The 18,802-nt window shown below is 43.0% G+C and overlaps 1 protein-coding gene across 1 annotated transcript in view; it reads left to right on the top strand.

The window, feature by feature from the left end:
* RALGAPA2 (Ral GTPase activating protein catalytic subunit alpha 2) overlaps positions 1-18,802 on the top strand; it is a 421,002-nt gene that overhangs the window by 178,651 nt on the left and 223,549 nt on the right. Inside the window, exons 21-23 of the mRNA XM_038744021.1 lie at positions 4,184-4,377; positions 6,329-6,427; positions 6,731-6,886. Of these exons, the coding sequence (XP_038599949.1) occupies positions 4,184-4,377; positions 6,329-6,427; positions 6,731-6,886 (449 nt within the window). The remainder of the gene's footprint in view (positions 1-4,183; positions 4,378-6,328; positions 6,428-6,730; positions 6,887-18,802) is intronic.

Raw genomic sequence — 18,802 nt, 5'->3', positions numbered from 1 at the left:
GCCCTCCTCTGTCCATCCGCCAAGCTAGCTCTCTTCCTCCCTTCAAGGCCCTACTGAGAGCTCACCTCCTCCAGGAGGCCTTCCCAGACTGAGCCTCTTCCTTCCTGTCCCCCTCTCCATCCCCCCATCTTACCTCCTTCCCTTCCCCACAGCACCTGTATATATGTATATATGTTTGTACATATTTATTACTTTATTTATTTATTTATTTTACTTGTACATATCTATTCTATTTATTTTATTTTGATAGTATGTTTGGTTTTGTTCTCTGTCTCCCCCTTCTAGACTGTGAGCCTGTAGTTGGGTAGAGACTGTCTCTATATGTTGCCAACTTGTACTTCCCAAGCGCTTAGTACAGTGCTCTGCACATAGTAAGCGCTCAATAAATACGATTGATGATGATGATGATTAGCACACCAGAGAAGCAGCATGACATAGTGGATAGAGCATGGGCCTGGGAGTTAGAAGGCCATGGGTTCATTTGTTCAATCGTATTTATTGAGCGCTTACTGTGTGCAGAGCACTGTATTAAGCGCTTGGGAAGTACAAGTTGGCAACATATAGAGACGGTCCCTACCCAACAGCGGGCTCACAGTCTAGAAGGGGGAGACAGACAACAAAACAGAACATATTAACGAAATAAAATAAATAGAATAAATATGTACAGGCAAAATAAATAAATAGAGTAATAAATATGTACAAACATATATACAGGTTCTAATCCTGGCTCCTCCACTTACCTGCCGTATGGTTTTGGGTAGGTCACTTCACTTCTCTGGGCCTCAGTTACTTCATCTGTAAAATGGGGATTAAGACTGTGAGCCATATGTGGGGCAGGGACTGTGTCCAACCCAATTTGCTTGTATCTACCCCAGCGCTTAGTACAGTGCCTGGCACATAGGAAGCACTTAACAAATACCATTATTATTATTATTATTATTGTTGTTACTAGAATCTGTCAGGCTCTAGGAGACTATGGAAAAATCTGTTGGTCAAGCCAGGGGTCAGGGGGAAGGTGAGGTGTTACCTCCTCCACTTGCCCAGAAATTTCACTTACTTCAGGTGGGTCCCCAAGGTCATCACCATCCTTCTCGTCTCACAAGCCCGCAACCTTGGTGTCATCCTCGACTCTGCTCTCTTATCCATTCCATCACCAAAACCTGCCGGTCTCACCTCCACAACATTGCCAAGATCCGCCCTTTCCTCTCCATCCAAACTGCTACCTTGCTGGTTCACTCTCTCATCCTATCCCGACTGGATTACTGCATCGGCCTCCTTTCTGATCTCCCATCCTCCTGTCTCTCCCTGCTTCAGTCTATGCATCACTCTGCTGCCCGGATTATCTTTGTACAGAAACGCTCTAGGCATGTTACTCCCCTCATCAAAAACCTCCAGTGGTTGCCTATCAACCTTCCAATCAAGCAAAAACTCCTCACTCTCGGCTTCAAGGCTCTTCATCACCTCATCCCCTCCTACCTCGCCTCCCTTCTCTCCTTCTACAGCCCAGCCAGCACCTTCCGCTCCTCTGCAGCTGCTAACCTCTTCACTGGGCCTTTTTCTCGTCTGTCCCGCCATCGACCCCTGGACCATGTCCTCCCCCTGGCCTGGAATGCCCTCCCTCCACACATCTGCCAAACTAGCTCCCTTTCTCCCTTCAAAGCTCTACTGAGGGCTCACCTCCTCCAGGGGGCCTTCCCAGACTGAGCCCCCCTTCCTCTCCTCCCCATCGCCATCCCCCTCTGCCCTACCCTTTTCCCCTCCCCACAGCACTTGTGTATATTTGTACAAATTTATTACTCTATTTTATTAATGATGTTTACTTGTTTTGTTGTCTGTCTCCCCCTCCTAGACTGTGAGCCCGTTGTTGGGTAGGGACCGTCTCTATATGTTGCTGATTTGTACTTCCCAAGTGCTTAGTACAATGCTGTGTACACAGTAAGCACTCAATAAATACGATTCAATGAATTCCAGCAAGGATTCAGAGGGAAACTGCATGGAGGTGGGGTGGAATCACAGCCTTAATCATATCCACTATATTTATTGAGTGCTGATTTTGTGCAGAGCACTGCACTAAGCCCATCAGAGAGTATAATGTAACAGAGTTAGTAGATAGATCCCCTGCCTACAATGAGCTTATAAGCTAGAGGGGGGAGAGAGAGACATTAATATAGAGAAATAAATTATGGATATGTACATAAGTGCTGTAGGCCTGAGGGAGTGGGGAAGGAAGGGGAAAAATCGAAGTGTAAGGGCGACATAGAAGGGAGTGGGAGAAAAGGAAGTAAGGGGACAGGGCTAATCCTGGTGGCTGCTTAGATAGAGTTCATCTGGCCTGCTCTTTACTGACTCTAGAGAAAGAAAAATATCTACTTATATTGATGCTGTTGATGACTTTTTACTTGTTTTGATGTCTGTCTTCCCCCATCTAGACTGTGAGCCCATTATGGGCATGGATGGTCTCTATTTGTTGCTGAATTGTACTTTCCAAACACTTAGTACAGTGCTCTGCACACAGTAAGCGCTCAGTAAATACGATCGAATGAATGAGTACCTGGGTTTTAATCCTGGACCCGCCACTTGCCTGTTGTGAGCACTGTAGTAAGCGCTGGGGTGGATACAGGCCAATCAGGTTGGACACAGTCCATGTCCTACATGGGTCACACAGTCTTAATCCTTACTTTTTAAAAGATGAGGTAACTGAGGCAAAGAGACGTGAAATGACTTGCCCGAGGTCATATTTATCATCATTATTGTGATACTGGTTATATATTTCCCCCTCGTCCCCCTCTCCATCCCCCTCATCTTACCTCCTTCCCTTCCCCACAGCACCTGTATATATGTATATATGTTTGTACATATTTATTACTCTATTTATTTATTTATTTATTTATTTATTTATTTATTTATTTTACTTGTGCATATCTATTCTATTTATTTTACTTTGTTAGTATGTTTGGTTTTGTTCTCTGTCTCCCCCTTTTAGACTGTGAGCCCACTGTTGGATAGGGACTGTCTCTATATGTTGCCAACGTGTACTGCCCAAGCGCTTAGTACAGTGCTCTGCACACAGTAAGTGCAAAATAAATGCGATTGATTGATTGATTTTCACATTCTGACACATTTTAAATTCTGCCTACTTAGATTTCCATTTTGAATTCAGACATTGAATTTTCTTTTTCTGGTATTTGGTTAAGTGCTTACTACGTGCCAGGCACTGTACTAAGGACTGGGGTAAATACAGCATAATCAGGTTGGACACAGTCCCTGTCCCACATGGGGCTTATAGTCTTAATCCCCATTTTACAGATGAGGTAACTGAGGCCTAGAGTAGTTAAGTGACTTGCCCAAAATCACACAACAGATGGGGGGGCGGAACCGGAATTAGAACTCAGATCCTTCTGATACCCAGGCCTGTGCTCTATCTAGTAAACCACGCTGCTTCTTGTCTTCATGGGAGTTCATTGATTAACATTGCTTTGAGAGGATTAAAAAAATACCTATTTTCAACTAGAATTGAGATCTAATATTTCTATTGCATTTGATCGTAATTAGTACTTTCGGAAGGCTACGTATAATGAGGATCTGTACTCTTACAGCAGAGACAGGTAGGGAGTAATTGTTCTGTTAGTGGTGATTCATCCTATTCTTTGTTAATAAACATGTGTCATCATTAAAAATGGGGAGCATGTATATATGAATCCAAGGGATGACATTTTGAATCTCAGAGCTAAAAGGGACATTGGCAGGTTATCTAATCACTCTTATTATATATTATCTTCCCCATTTTTAAACCCAAGACAGTGAACGTGTCTCTGTCCCTTTCCTCTGGCACACATTCTTTGTTTTAAACAGTTTTCACTTACATCAAGCAATAATTTGTCTAGTCAGTGTTTCATGCTGAAGGTTGTTAAGCTAATTTCCTCCTCTTCTCTGGCCGAAACAGAGAACAGCTGGCCGTCGTCATAAGCCCAGTAACCCTTTCCATATTAAAATGTCCCTTAAGCTTTCTTCATAGCTCCTATGAAATATTCAGCGCTCAATTCTCAACAGTGTTTTATTTTTTAAAAATAATACTATTCTGTAGTTATAGAATAGGTTTTTTATTTAAAAGTTGGTAATCTGGTTAAAAGATAAAGAATTTTTGTTGGCTTCAAATTCCATTTTTAAAATACTGATTCTGCAGATAGCAGCGAGTGCCTTGCCGATGACTGCAGTATAATTGCTGGTGGGAACCTGATAGGTTGGCATCCAGATTCTGCAGCTGTATTATGGAGAAGAGTCTTGGGAATCCTTGGAGATGTGAACAATATCCAGTCCCCCAAAATACACGCCAAAGTCTTTGGCTATCTCTATGACCTCTGGTACAAGCTAGCAAAGGTACTGTTTACGATTTTACTTTTTTCTTCTATAAAGACACTGAGAGCTCATTCACTTCAGACACAGTCTATTCATAAATGCGTGAATGCCCTAGGCACAACTTGCACCCTACTCAAAAAGATCTGCGTATTTTAAAAGCCAAAATAAATGTTTACTACATCACTTAGTTTGGATTTCTCTTGAGGCCGTTTTAATTGTGTTGTGAATGCAGGGAATGCTCTGCCTTGAATCCCTACCATCGTTTTGGGGGAAGCCAAGTTACCCTCTGTCATTTCAGGAAGGGAGCGGGAGCAGGAGTTTTCATTTCCACAACTTGAAAATTAAAAAAATGAATTACCATGATTTTGCCTATAATGCAAGAGCGGCGTTCTTACCGACCTTTGTGTTAAGGAAAACTTGCGATACACTACTCACCCCATGTCATATGATATATGCATCTGCACAACTGTTTCTTCTGATCCTACACTCCCCTCTAGCCAAAAAGACTTACTTGGAAGAACACCCTCAAGTTCTGCTATCATGTTCTATCCAAAAACCAGTAAAATCACACCCTCTGGGAGAACCGACACTTGGGAATTTTCCTCGTGGGGTGGTACAGCCCATGGAGACTGCCCCTGAGAATGGGTTTAAAATTGAGAAAAATCTAATCTATCCTTGAAGAGCCAAATTGCCACTTCTCTTCTTCTATCCCCTGCCCAAATTGTGCTAGGCTGCAAACTCCGTGGGCAAGGATTGGTCACAGCTACTAGAATTCCTGTGAAGCACCCAGTGTCACATTTTTCAGTGCAAACCATCAAGTGGTGGGTGTTTCTCCCCTCCGTTAAACCTTTTGCTTGGCATGGGGAGAGTCATTGCAACCTGGGAAGGAAAAAGTCAAAACACAGGTAAATGCAAAGTAGAAAGTTATTTCCAATTGTGGGCTGTAAGGGCAATTCCAGTAATATTAAGGGAAAATTCCAAGAATTTGAGGGGAAGTGGCTAGGGGAGGAAAAAGCTTCATAAAAGGCTGCTCCTGCTATTGAATATCACTCCACTTCTCCGTACTTCAGTGTCCCCATTGGAAAATGAGGACAATAAAACCCCTTCCTATTTCATAACTTTCTGAGGGTAACTAGCAAAGGAAAAGGCCAAAAAAATGTAACTAAAGGAGAGGAAAGTTTATATGAAATGTATAACATGTAGGATGGATGGCAACATTAGCTAGAAAGTGGACATATGGATGGTTTCAAAAACCAAATAGATTTAAGAGAATTCATACAAATGTGCCAGCATAGCCAAGATAGTGTCTCATTTCGGCCCAGACCCTTTTAGAATAACACACATAATCAAACAATTCCTGGGTCAGCCCCATGATTCATCCAACCTAAAATTTTGCCTCCAAATGTGGCATCAGGACACCTGGAAGGGTCATGTGATGGTTGCCCTCCTGTATAGCCATCGTCATGGTTAGGCATTAAGATTGTTCTGGTCACTGGCCAATTTGTTTTAGAAGGAGGCTGGAAAGAGATTTCTGTTTGTTTATCTGCTAAGTCTGTGGTAAGTCGAACACTCCCAAGCGCTTAGCCCAGTGCTCTGCACATAGTAAGCGCTCAATAAATACCATTGATTATTTTGATCACTTAAAAGATAATGGCACAAGGAGTGAATAAAATTTAAAGGTGGATTTTAGACTTCTGTTTATGCAAATAGGCAATTGAGACTTCTTTCTATTCCCTGGGTTTGGACTGCGACTAGTGCAGAAAAATGAAATGTTAGACTATGTAAGGCTAAAATGAAAGGAGTTTGAGTTCTCTAAGCAAGAAAGTGCTGAAGTATTATTAGCATAATTAATGGTGAAAGTGAATTGTTCAATTCAAAAATCAGGTGTCTGCAGTGTAAGAAAGCATATTTTAGCATCTCTCAATGCACTGAGTCATTGTTCCTTACTAACATTCTTTTTATTTTACCCCAGATAAGAGATAACCTGGCAATCAGTGTGGATAATCAGTCTTCCCCATCACCTCCTGTTTTGATCCCTCCGCTCAGAATGTTTGCATCCTGGTTATTTAAGGCAAGTCCTCATTCTGTTCTTTACAGGCCTCATCTTCCAGGCATTTGAACCTGTCTTTCTAAAACACTTCGCTGTTGCTTTCTGCTGGCAGGAAAAGATGTTTGGAATTACGCCCCGCTGCACGGACATGCGTGCCGTGGGTGGAACTGTGTGGTCGTAAGGAGCCGAAAGGTTCTTCCTCGCCGAATCTAAACAGACGTTCTTGTAACCCTGCTCTGCCCTGCCAGCGTACAGAACTTGAAAGTGTTGAAAGTATCCGGCAACTAGGGTTGATTGACTGACAAGCTGCCGTCTTCTTTTCAGGCCACCACTTTGCCAAATGAATATAAAGAAGGCAAGCTGCAAGCCTACAAGCTGATCTGTGCTATGATGACCAGGCGACAAGATGTCCTGCCAAACTCTGACTTCTTGGTGCATTTTTATCTCGTGATGCACATTGGCTTAACCAGCGAAGATCAGGTACAAACCCCATTCTTTTTCTTTTCCACCTTGAACGTAAGAGGCTCTCGAAAGGCGTACAGCCTTCTTCTAAAGAAGTAATAATAATAATGATGATGGCATGTATTAAGCTCTTACTATGTGCAAAGCACTGGAAATCTGGACAAAAAGGTTGGGACTTGGAAAGTGAGAAATGAGGTCACTCAGGCTGAAAAAGATTCCCGTGAAACGTTGGATCCTAGGATACTTGCACTTGTTTTCCTTAAATCGTTTTCACTTATTTTCTATTTCCGCTTAAACACATCGATGTCCTTAGCACATTTTAAGATGATACCATTTGGAAAATTTGCAGTAGTGTGGGATGATATTTATCATATTCAGTGCCCAATGATGTTTAGCATCTTTTTGAAATTTCATGTTTTTCCAAATTTGATAGATAGCAGGAGCTTGGTAGTGTGAGGTTTGAGGGCCTAAAAAGTTAATTCCATTAAAACTGAGCCTCATACAAAGTGGCCTGTCATGGTTACCTCTCCCCCTGCCTCCCATCATACTCAGCACAAGAGGAAGCAATGTGGCCTAGTGAAAAGACAGGGCTGGGTCTTAGAAGGACATGGCTTCTAATCCCAGCACCACCACTTGTCTGCTGTGTGGCCTTGGACAAGTCACTTAATTTCTCCGGGCCTCGATTACCTCAGCTGGAAAATGGGAACGAAGACTTTAAGCCCCATATGGGACGTGGACAGTGTCCAATCTGATAGCCTGCATGTATCCCAGCACCTAGTTCAGTGCCTTACACATAGTAAGCATTTAACAAATATCATAAAAAAAAGTTTAGCTGGTCGTGTATAGTAACATCCAGTAGAGATGTCGAGTTATTGATTTACTACACTACTTATTTGCCATAGCCTGGCTTTCGTGAACTAGGCTGAGTGCAACAAACCACCTCATTGCTCAGCAGAGGGCTGTTCGAGGAGCGACTTTTGTTCCTCCTGATCCACTAAGGTACCCAGATGTGGAAATTCTTTGTTGGGACTTGGGGGAGAATTTGGTTTGGAAGAGATCAGAGTTTTAGAAGACTGTGTGTTCCCAGAAGGAAAGGGAGGCTATGTAGAGCATAATCTGGTAGAGCTCGGTGGAAAACTCCAAGGTGGCTATAAGCGTCATCAGTTTTTTATGGGTTTATCTACATATGAGCCCACTGTTGGGTAGGGACTGTCTCTATATGTTGCCAATTTGTACTTCCCAAGCACTTAGTACAGTGCTCTGCACACAATAAGCGCTCAATAAATACGATTGATGATGATGATATGGGAGTCAGTCAGTAGTATTTAGGCTGTAAACTCCCTCTAGACTGCAAGCTCATTATGGGCAGGGGATTCTGTTAATTCTGTTGTATTGTACTCTCCTAGGTGCTTAGTACAGTGCTCTGCACATAGTAAGTGCTCAATAAATATGATTGGTCAGGGAATGTGTCTGTTTATTGTTATATTCATTCATTCAATTGTATTGAGCGCTTCCTGTATGCAGAGCACTGTACTAAGCACTTGGGAAGTACAAATCGGCAACGTATAGAGACAGTCCCTACCCAACAATAGGCTCACAGTCTAGAAGGGGGAGACAGACAACAAAAGAAGTAACAGGTGTCAATACCATCAGAATAAATATAATTATAGCTATATACACATCATTAATAAAATAGAGTAATAAATATATACAAGTATACACAAGAGCTGTGGGGAGGGGAAGGGGGTAGGGCAGAGTCGGGGGCAATGGGGAGGGGAGGAGGAGGAGAAAAGGAAAAAGAGGGGCTCAGTCTGGGAAGGGGGTGCTTAGTACAGTGCTTTGCGCACATTAAGCGCTCAGTAAATGTTTGAAGATCATAAATAAGATCGTCATGTTGATCAATGGGGAGGGGAGGAGGAGAGGAAAAAGGGGGGCTCAGTCTGGGAAGGGGGGCAGCGTGGCTCAATGGAAAGAGCCCGGACTTTGGAGTCAGAGGTCATGGGTTCAAATCCCGGCTCCACCACTTGTCAGCTGTGTGACTTTGGGCAAGTCACTTATCTGGGCCTCAGTTCCCTCATCTGTAAAATGGGGATGAAGACTGAGCCCCCCGTGGGACAATCTGATCACCTTGTATCTCCCCCAGCGCTTAGAACAGTGCTTTGCACATAGTAAGCGCTTAATAAATGCCATTATTATTATTATTATTATTGTTATTATTAAGGGGGACGCTTAGTACAGTGTTTTGCGCACATTAAGCGCTCATAAATAAGATTGAAGATCATAAATAAATGAGATCATCATGTTGATGATGATGTTGAGCACCTGTGTGCAATGCGCTGTCGGTCCCACTTTCACAACATTACTAAAATCCACCCTTTCCTCTCTATCCAAACTGCTACCATGTTAATACGATCGCTCATCCTATCCCGCCTGGATTACCGCCCCCGTTGCTGACCTCCCAGCCTCCTGCCTCTCCCCACTCCAGTCCATACTTCACTCTGCTGCCCAGATCATTTTCTTACAAAAACTTTCAGGACATGTCACCCCCGCCCCTCAAAAAACTCCAATGGTTGCCCATAGAGCTCTGTACCAAACAGAAATTCCTCACCATTGGCTTAAAAGCAGTCCATCACCTTGCCCCTCCTACCACAACTCACTTCTCTCCTCTACAACCCAGACCACACACTTGGCTCATCTAGTGCTAACCTCCAGGAGCCTTCCCAGACTGAACCCCCTCCTTCCTCTCCCTCCTCCCCCTCTCCATCCCCCTGCCTTACCTCCTTCCCTTCCCCTCAGCACCTGTATATATGTATATATGTTTGTACGGATTTATTACTCTATTTATTTTACTTGTACATATCTATTCTATGTATTTTATTTTGTTAATGTTTTGTTTTGTTCTCTGTCTCCCCCATCTAGACTGTGAGCCCACTGTTGGGTAGGGACCGTCTCTATATGTTGCCAATTTATATTTCCCAAGCGCTTAGTACAGTGCTCTGCACACAGTAAGTGCTCAATAAATACGATTGATTGATTGATTGATTCTTACTGTGCCTCGATCTCACCTGCCTCGCCACTGACCCCTCGCCCACATCCTGCCTCTAGCCCGGAATGCCCTCCCTCCTCAAATCTGACAGACAGTTACTCTTCCCCCGGCTTCAAAGACCAGCCTGCACCCTCTGCTCCTCCACCGCTAATCTCCTCACCGTGCCTCATTCCCGCCTGTCCCGCCATCGACCCCCGGCCCACGTCATCCCCCGGGCCTGGAATGCCCTCCCTCTGCCCATCCGCCAAGCTAGCTCTCTTCCTCCCTTCAAGGCCCTACTGAGAGCTCACCTCCTCCAGGAGGCCTTCCCACACTGAGCCCCTTCCTTCCTCTCTCCCTCGTCCCCCTCTCCATCCCCACCGTCTTACCTCCTTCCCTTCCCCACAGCACCTGTATATACGTATATATGTTTGTACATATTTATTACTCTATTTATTTTACTTGTACATATCTATTCTATTTATTTTATTTTGTTAATATGTTTGGTTTTGTTCTGTCTCCCCCTTCTAGACTGTGAGCCCACTGTTGGGTAGGGACTGTCTCTATATGTTGCCAACTTGTACTTCCCAAGCGCTTAGTACAGTGCTCTGCACACAGTAAGCGCTCAATAAATACGATTGATTGATTGATTGATTGATTTAAAGCCACTTTTCCTCTTCTCCCACTCCCTTCTGCGTCACCCTGACTTGTTCCCTTTGCTCTTCCCCTCTCCCAGCCCCATAGCACTTCCATATCTGTAACTTTATTTGTATTGATTCATTCATTCATTCAATCGTATTTATTGAGCGCTTACTGTGTGCAGAGCACTGTACTAAGCGCTTGGGAAGTACAAGTTGGCAAAATATAGAGATGGTCCCTACCCAACAGCGGGCTCACAGTCCTGAAGGAGGAGACAGACAACAAAACAAAACATATTAATAAAATAAAATAAATAGAATAGTAAATATGTACAAGTAAAATAAATAGAGTAATAAATATGTTCAAGCATATATACAGGTGCTGTGGGGAAGGGAAGGAGGTAAGGCGGGGGGGACGAGGAGGGGGAGAGGAAGGAGGGGGCTCAGTTTGGGAAGGCCTCCTGGAGGAGGTGAGCTCTCAGTACGGCTTTATTGATGTGTCTGCCTCCCCACCCCTAGACTTTAAGGTCGTTGTGGGCAGGGAATGTCACTGGTTATTGTTGTATTGTACTTTCTCAGGCGTTTAGTACAGTTCTCTGCACACAGTAAGCACTCAGTAAATATGATTGAATGAATGAATGAACGAATGAATGTCTACCAACTCTATTGTACTCGCTACTGTACTAAGCGCTGGGGTGGATGTAAGCAAATCGGTTTGGACACAGTCCCTCTCCTATGTGGGGCTCACAGTCACAATCCCCATTTTACAGATGAGTTAACTGAGGCACAGAGAAGTGAAATGACTTGCCCAGGGTCACGCAGCAGACAAGTGGTGAAGCCGGGATTAGAACCTTCTGACTCACAGGCCTGTGCTCTATCCGCTACAACATGCTGCTTCTCTCGGTTATGTATTATTCTGTGAAACAGCACTTATCTGTGACTTCAAAATTCTCATTCTGCTTTTCAGTTAATCAGTGGTATTTATTGCATACTGACTTTGCAGGATGGTGTCCTAAGTGCTCGGGAGAGTACAGTAGAGTGAGCGGACACAGTCTCTGCCCTCAAGGAGCCTAAAATCTAGTGGGGGAGGTAGACATTAAAATAAGCAGCAGAGTATAAGGTTATGTTTCTAAGTTCAGTGGGGGTGGAGTGGGTACCGAAATGCAAGTGCAGAGATGACAGAGAGAGGGGAAATAGGATGGAGAGAAGAGAGATTAGTCAGGGAAGGCTTCCGGGAGGAGATATGATTTTAGTAAGATTTCGAAGGAGATAATGATTTTAGTAAGATTTCGAAGGTGGAGAGCATAATGGTTTGTCAGATACGAAGGGGGTAGATATTCCAGGAGGGAAGGAAAGCGTGAGCAAGGTATCGAGGGCGAGAGAGATGAGCCTGAGGAATAGGAAGAAATTGGTGTTTAAGGAGCAGCAAGAGTAGACTGTGTTATTGTGGTAAAGAAGTGGCGTGGCTCAGTGGAAAGAGCCTGGGCTTGGGAGTCAGAGGTCATGGGTTCTAACCCCGGCTCCACCACGTGTCTGCTGTGTGACCTTGGGCAAGTCACTTAACTTCTCTGAGTCTCAGTTACCTCATCTGTAAAATGGGGACTAGGACTGTGAGCCCAACGTGGGACAACCTGATCACCTTGTGTCCTCCCCAGCGCTTAGAACAGTGCTTCACTCATAGTAATAATAATAATGTTGGCATTTGTTAAGCGCTTACTATGTGCAAAGCACTGTTCTAAGCGCTTGGGGGGGATACAAAGTGATCAGGTTGTCCCACGTGGGGCTCACAGTCTTAATCCCCATTTTACAGATGAGGTAACTGAGGCTCAGAGAAGTTAAGTGACTTGCCCAAGGTCACGCAGCAGACATGTGGCGGAGCCGGGATTCGAACCCATGACCTCTGACTCCAAAGCCCGTGCTCTTTCCACTGAGCCACGCTTCTTAACAAATGCCATTATTATTATTATTATTTTTATTATTAAAGAAACAAGGATTGGTGGAGGGGGGAGAGAGCTGATTGTGCGCTGTAAGGCCGATGGTGAGGAGCTTTTGCTGTGTGTGAAGAAGAATGGGCCACTATTGGAGGTTACCTGCTGTAAGCTCGTTATGGACAGGGAACGCGTCCACGAATCCGGTCATATTCTCCTCTCCCAAGCACTTAATACAGTGCTGTACACATAGTAAGTGCCCAATAAGTACCATTGATTGATCTGGGGAAATGGGGAGATGTGGTACTTAAGAGTGTCCCTGAGAGCTGCTGCTTGCCTCCTGCTGTTGTGTATTGGCCCTCCAAGTCAATATCAGTAGTATTTTCCCCTGGCACTATCATGGGAAGAAGTGGCTCTCCAGGCTGCATCAGGCCCATGTCGTGCCAACCTCTGTTTTAGACAGACTGAGGCAAAAGCTGAAACGATGGGACTTGGGAGGGCTAGCCGGGAGAGGGGAGCAGAAGCCGGGTGAGATCGGCATATGGCTGGAACCAGAAATAAGGGGACCATCTCGGAAGAAGCTTCCAGAAGAGCGTGACACTTAAAGGGGAGAAACAGGAAACAGCACCAGCAAAGGGTAGTGAGTAAGCACTCGACACATACTCGGATAACGGAACTATACTTATTGTCATTTTTTAATTGTTGTTTTTAATATTTTTGTATTGGTCAATGTATAGTCAGTTTTCTGGATGATGACAGCACATGAATACATTGTATATTATTTCTAATGGGAAATTATACTCTGTTTTGCCTTATTTCACTTATGCTGTTTTCATGGAACAAATCAAGAGCACCAAGTGGGTTTAGCAGTATATTCATTCAGTTATATTTATTGAGCACTACGGTGTGTGGAGCATTGTACTAAATGCTTGAGAAAATGCAGTATGACAATAAACACTGACATTCCCTGCCTACAATAAGCTTACATATTACTGCTGTAGAAGCATATATTGCTGGAGAAGCAGTATGGGCTAGTGAATAATAATAATAATAATAATGATAGTAATAATAATAAAAATAATAATGATGGCATTTGTTAAGCGCTTTCTATGTGCAAAGCAGTGTTCTAAGCACTGGGGAGGATACAAGGTGATCAGGTTGTCCCACGTGGGGCTTGCAGTCGTAATCCCCATTTTACAGATGAGGTAACTGAAGCACAGAGAAGTTAAGTGGCTTGCCCAAGGTCACACAACTGACAATTGGTGGAGCCAGGATTTGAACTCATGACCTCTGACTCTCAAGCCCGGGCTCTTTTCATTGAGCCATGCTGCTTCTAGAGCAGATAGGCCTGGGAGTTTGAAGGACCCGGGTTCTAATGCCAGCTCCACTTGTCTGCTGTGTGACTGGGTAAGTCGCTTCATTTCTCCTGTGCCTCAGTTACCTCATTTGTAAAATGGGGATTTAGAGTGTGAGCCCCTTGTGGGACAGGGACAGTGTCCAACCTGATCAACTTGTAACTGCCCCAGTGCTTGTAACAGTGCTTGGCACATAATTAGTGCTTAACGAGTACCATAATTACTTATTGTTTATTATTATTTCACAAAACCCACCAGAGTTGTAAAAACCTATCTAATGCCAGTCCTCAAATTAAAATTTAAATGTAAAGCCTTTGTATTTTACAAATTACTTATTCATATTAATATCTGTCTCCCCCTCTACACTGAGAGCTCATTATGTGCAGGGAACATGCCTGCTAATTCTGTTTTGTCGTACGTCCCAAGCGCTTTGTCAAGTGCTCTGCACATAGTAAGCACTTAATAAATACCATTGATTGATTAGGGCATGATGCAGCATATTGTCCTAAACTGACAAATCTCTAAAAGATTTGAGCACTGTTTCACTAGTAAGATTGTTTAATTGAAGGGCACAATGACTACAGCTCTACTTTGGAAACAACTCTTAAAATGGAATCACCTTTAATGTTTAATGTTAATATTAACATTTTGAACTCCGTTGATCATGCCATTCAACATTCTAAACTTAAATGCAAAATGGGGAAATAATAAATCCTAATTTTATAACAATCATATTGTTTTTAGCTTATTTAGAAGTTGGAATGTTTTATGCACATATAATAGAATTGATTTTATTCCTTCAACCTTAATGACTCTTGATGTATACTTTGGAAAATCATGTCTGCCAAGTAAAAATAATTACTGTAATTCCAACTTGTACTTCCCAAGCGCTTAGTACAGTGCTCTGCACACAGTAAGCGCTCAATAGATACGATTGATTGATTAAAAATAATTACTGTAACTATTTTTAATGTAATCCCTTTTGACAAGAAGACAAAGAAATTACTTTAGTTTTTTGCCAGAAGAGGAGTGTTCTGGAGAATGCCTACTAATAGGAAAATTTTGAGTATCAATGCAGGAAAATTCTCTGCATGACCTTTAGAATTTCATGTCTAAAAAAATAACTGGAACTCCAGAAAAATTCTGCAGCGAAAGATTCACTCCCTTAGGTGGTCACATGAACTTTCACAAGACTAATAATACTTTTCTCCATACTGTCGTATTCTCGTCTTAGGAAATGGTCCTTTTAAAAATTCCATTAAGTTGAATATGAAAACAGTAGTTGTAGTAGTAATAACTGCACCTATTGAGGGCCCAGGTGCAGAACTCTGTAGTAAGAAGCAATTGAGAAGTACAAAATTCTTGTCCTGCACTCAAGGAGCTTACCCGCTAAGTCGGGGAGACCAGAAATATAGAATATGCATGTAAATGTTGGGAAAGGGAAACACTAAGTAAGTGAGAGAAGTGGCTAAAGGTCAGTAGAAAGTAGGGTGCTGATATGTAGTCTGTATCAGCTATTTAATACTATATACTAAATATATTTAGTTATTTTGTTGCTGGGATTTTAGAAGGACTCTGAAGATCTTGTCTTGTCTTATGCCGTCAAGTCGTTTCCGACACATAGCGACACCATGGACACAAATCTCCCTGAATGCCCCACCTCCATCTGCAGTTGTTCTGGTAGCGTACCCATAGAGTTTTCTTGGTCAAAATCCAGGCATGGTTTACCATTGCCTCCTTCCAAGCTGTAAACCTGAGTCTCTGCCATCGATTCTCGCCTGTGCCGCTGCTGCCCAGCACAGGTGAGGTTTGACTTGTAGCAGATTGCCTTTCTCTTGCTAGCCACTGCCCAAGGTAGGAATGGGTAGGCCTCGGCTTAACTCTCCCTCCCATAGTCAAGACCGGTGGAGTATTGGAAACTCTCCAGGTGAGATCGTGAGAGGGACTTTGAAGATTCAGGAGGGCTGATATCTGATTGATTTGGGGATAAAAAGAAATCCAGGCTCTGGGGATAATGTGAGCTAAGGTTTGAAGTAGGCCGCGAGGCCTAGCAGGAAGAGCGCGGATCTGGTTTATAATCCCAGCTCTGCCACTTGCTTGCTGCGTGACCTTGGACAAGTAAGTTCACTTCTCTGTGCCTCAGCTACCTCATCTGTAAAATGGGAATTAAGATTGTGAGCCCCAAGTGGGACGTAGACTGTGTCCCACCTGATTAGCTCGTATCTACTGCAGCATTTAAAAAGTGCCTGGCACATAGTAAGTGCTTAAGAAATACCATTAAAAAAAAATGAAAGCGAGGTACAGTCAGAAGATGTGCCCGGGAGGAATGAGAGTGTGATCAGGGGAGGAGGGAGTTTAGAGACTCGTAATTTTATGTAATATCTGCTTTATTGCTAGTATTTATATTTATGCTGTCAGGCACAGAAACTCATATCACACTTCATTCATTCATTCATTCTATCGTATGTATTGAGTGCTTACTGTGTGCAGAGCACTGTAATAAGTGCTTGGAAAGTACAGTTCAGCAATAAGGAGAGACAATCCCTGCCCATCCCAGGCTTACAGTCTAGAAGGGGGCTTACAGTCTAGAATGGGAGAGACAGACATCAAAACAAGTAAGCAGGCATTAGTATAAATAAATGGAATTATAAGTATATACACATCAAAACAAATAAACAGTCATCAATATAAATAAATAGAATTATAGATATGTACATGTATGCATAAATGCTGTGGAGCAGGGAGAGGGGGTAGAGCAAAAGGAGAAAGTTGGGGTGACAGGGAGGGAAGGGGGAGCTGAGGAAAAGGGGGGTTTAGTCTGGGAAGGCCTCTTGGAGGAGGTGAGCCTTCAGTAGGGATTTGGAGGGGGCGGGAGTGTGATTGGTTGGAGGATTTGAGGAAGGAGGGCTTTCCAGGCCAGAGGTAGGACATGGGCAGTCATAGAGGTGTGAAAATCCAAGACCTCAGTGTTGGTGCTTTGTGTGGTGACTCCTTTTGTCCAAACTCTTATGGTTTATGATTCAGACATTTATAGCTTTAAAGTTGCCTCATGTTTGAGAAATTTCTGCTGTTTGCAATGCACTGTTAAATGTATACATTCCTTATTTATGTGGCTGGCATTTTGAGTTATGTTTTAAGTAACTGGCAGCAAAATATTTAAAAAGAATGCACATAGAATCACTGAGACTTGATCTCATTCAACCATCTGTAAGTATGGGTTCACCTGGACCCACCCATACCCACATTTGTTTGCATGCCAATGGATTGGCCAATAAACACCCCGGTAATTTAATTAGCTACTTAAGTTTTTCTTCCAAGTTCAGTGGCAGAAGGACACCCTGTTTTCGTTTCTCCAGGGCTTTCTCTTGGTCACGCAGCCTTCACTTCCTCCTCCAAGCCCTCTCTGTAAGAATTTAAAGAGCAGGCATAGCTCACCTTGCCACATATCAAGGCCAGGCTAGAGGGAACCTAATCATAGTCATACCTCCTGAAAGGCTTTTCATGGTTAACGTTTGCAATTTTGCCAATCATGGCATCCCAAGAAGCGTATCTTCTGGAAGAGGCAGGATATTTCCAAGTATTTGAAGTGGAAGACGGATGAATATGTTTTCCAATTTCAGGGTAAAACTTCTTCCATTCCTAGTTTGTATTTCTGACTGTTGCCTCTTGGTGGCAGACTTGACTGTATGATTTCCAACTCGCCATATAATTGCATTAGTTTTTTCATTTTATATTTGATTTACACTCAGATCGGCCAGAAGGTATGTATCACTGCACATTTTGGCTAGGGCATGGTACAGAATTAAAAAACTTTCTTCCAACAACACAAACCTATCTGAATTGTACTCCCCAACCACTTAGTACAGTGCTCTGCACACAGTAAGCACTCAATAAATAAGATTGAATGAATGAATGATACAGGATGATTTGGTATTCGAACAAATGCTTATGCATACACGCATGGCATTGGGTTCAATGAATAGTTTATTAAAAGTTTTCCTTAATGTCAGTCAGTCAGTCGTATTTATTGAGTGTTTTTCTGTGTGCAGATCACTGTACTAAGTATTTGGGAGAGTATCATAATATAACAGTATAACAGACACATTCCCTGCCCACAGTGAACTCACAGTCTGAAGGGGGAGAATATGAGGTTTTACCACAATGCAACCTCCATCTTAGAGAATAACTCAGTTTAGGTAAAAAAAAAAAAATCCAGAATGCCTTAAATCTAATAATAATTATTCATATTTCTTTAAAATATATTCACATTAAAACTGGGAAAATCTGGGAGACTGGGCATCTGAATGTAAGAGGCAATTGTGGTTACCTTGAGAATGGCAGGCTGAGCATAATATAATGGTATTTGTTAAGTGTTTACTATGTGCCGGGCTGAATAATTGGGTTATTTGTTAAGCGCTTATTATGTGCCAGGCAGTGTACTAAGCGTTGGGGTAGATAGTAGCAAAGTGGTTTGGGAACAGCCCCTGACCCACATGAAATCCCGTGTACATACTTATTTTCTAAGTTTTTAAAATTCCAAAGCCATTTTAGTATTTGACGTAGTCTCTTAAATGGATCAGCTGCATACATTTTGCTGTCCAGTGAGAGTGGCCGCCATGTTCACAGAGCATCTTGGCATTCAATTAACGTGCATTGGCAGAAAAGTATTATAGTGCAGTACATAGGGGCCGTGGCTGCTTTTATTTCTCTCATTATTAAGCCCATGCTATTCATTTGTATCCTGGAGTAATCCAAGATGCTGATGGATAGGCAGTGTTGTCTAGTGGATAGAACAAGAGCCTGGAAGTCAAAGGGCCACTTACCTGCTGTGTGACCTTGGACAAGTCATTCGTCTGTGCCCAAGTTCCTTCATCGGTAAAATGGAGATTCAGACCTATTCTGTCTCCCACTTAGACTGTGAGCCCCATATAGGGCCTGATTATCTTGTATCTACCCCTAGTACAGTGCTTGGCACGTAGTAAGTGCTA

The sequence above is a fragment of the Tachyglossus aculeatus genome, chromosome 1 (genome assembly GCF_015852505.1).
Source record: "Tachyglossus aculeatus isolate mTacAcu1 chromosome 1, mTacAcu1.pri, whole genome shotgun sequence".
NCBI lineage: Eukaryota > Metazoa > Chordata > Mammalia > Monotremata > Tachyglossidae > Tachyglossus > Tachyglossus aculeatus.
Note: the sequence above shows the minus strand (reverse complement) of the source record. Positions and strands in the feature narration are given on the sequence as shown.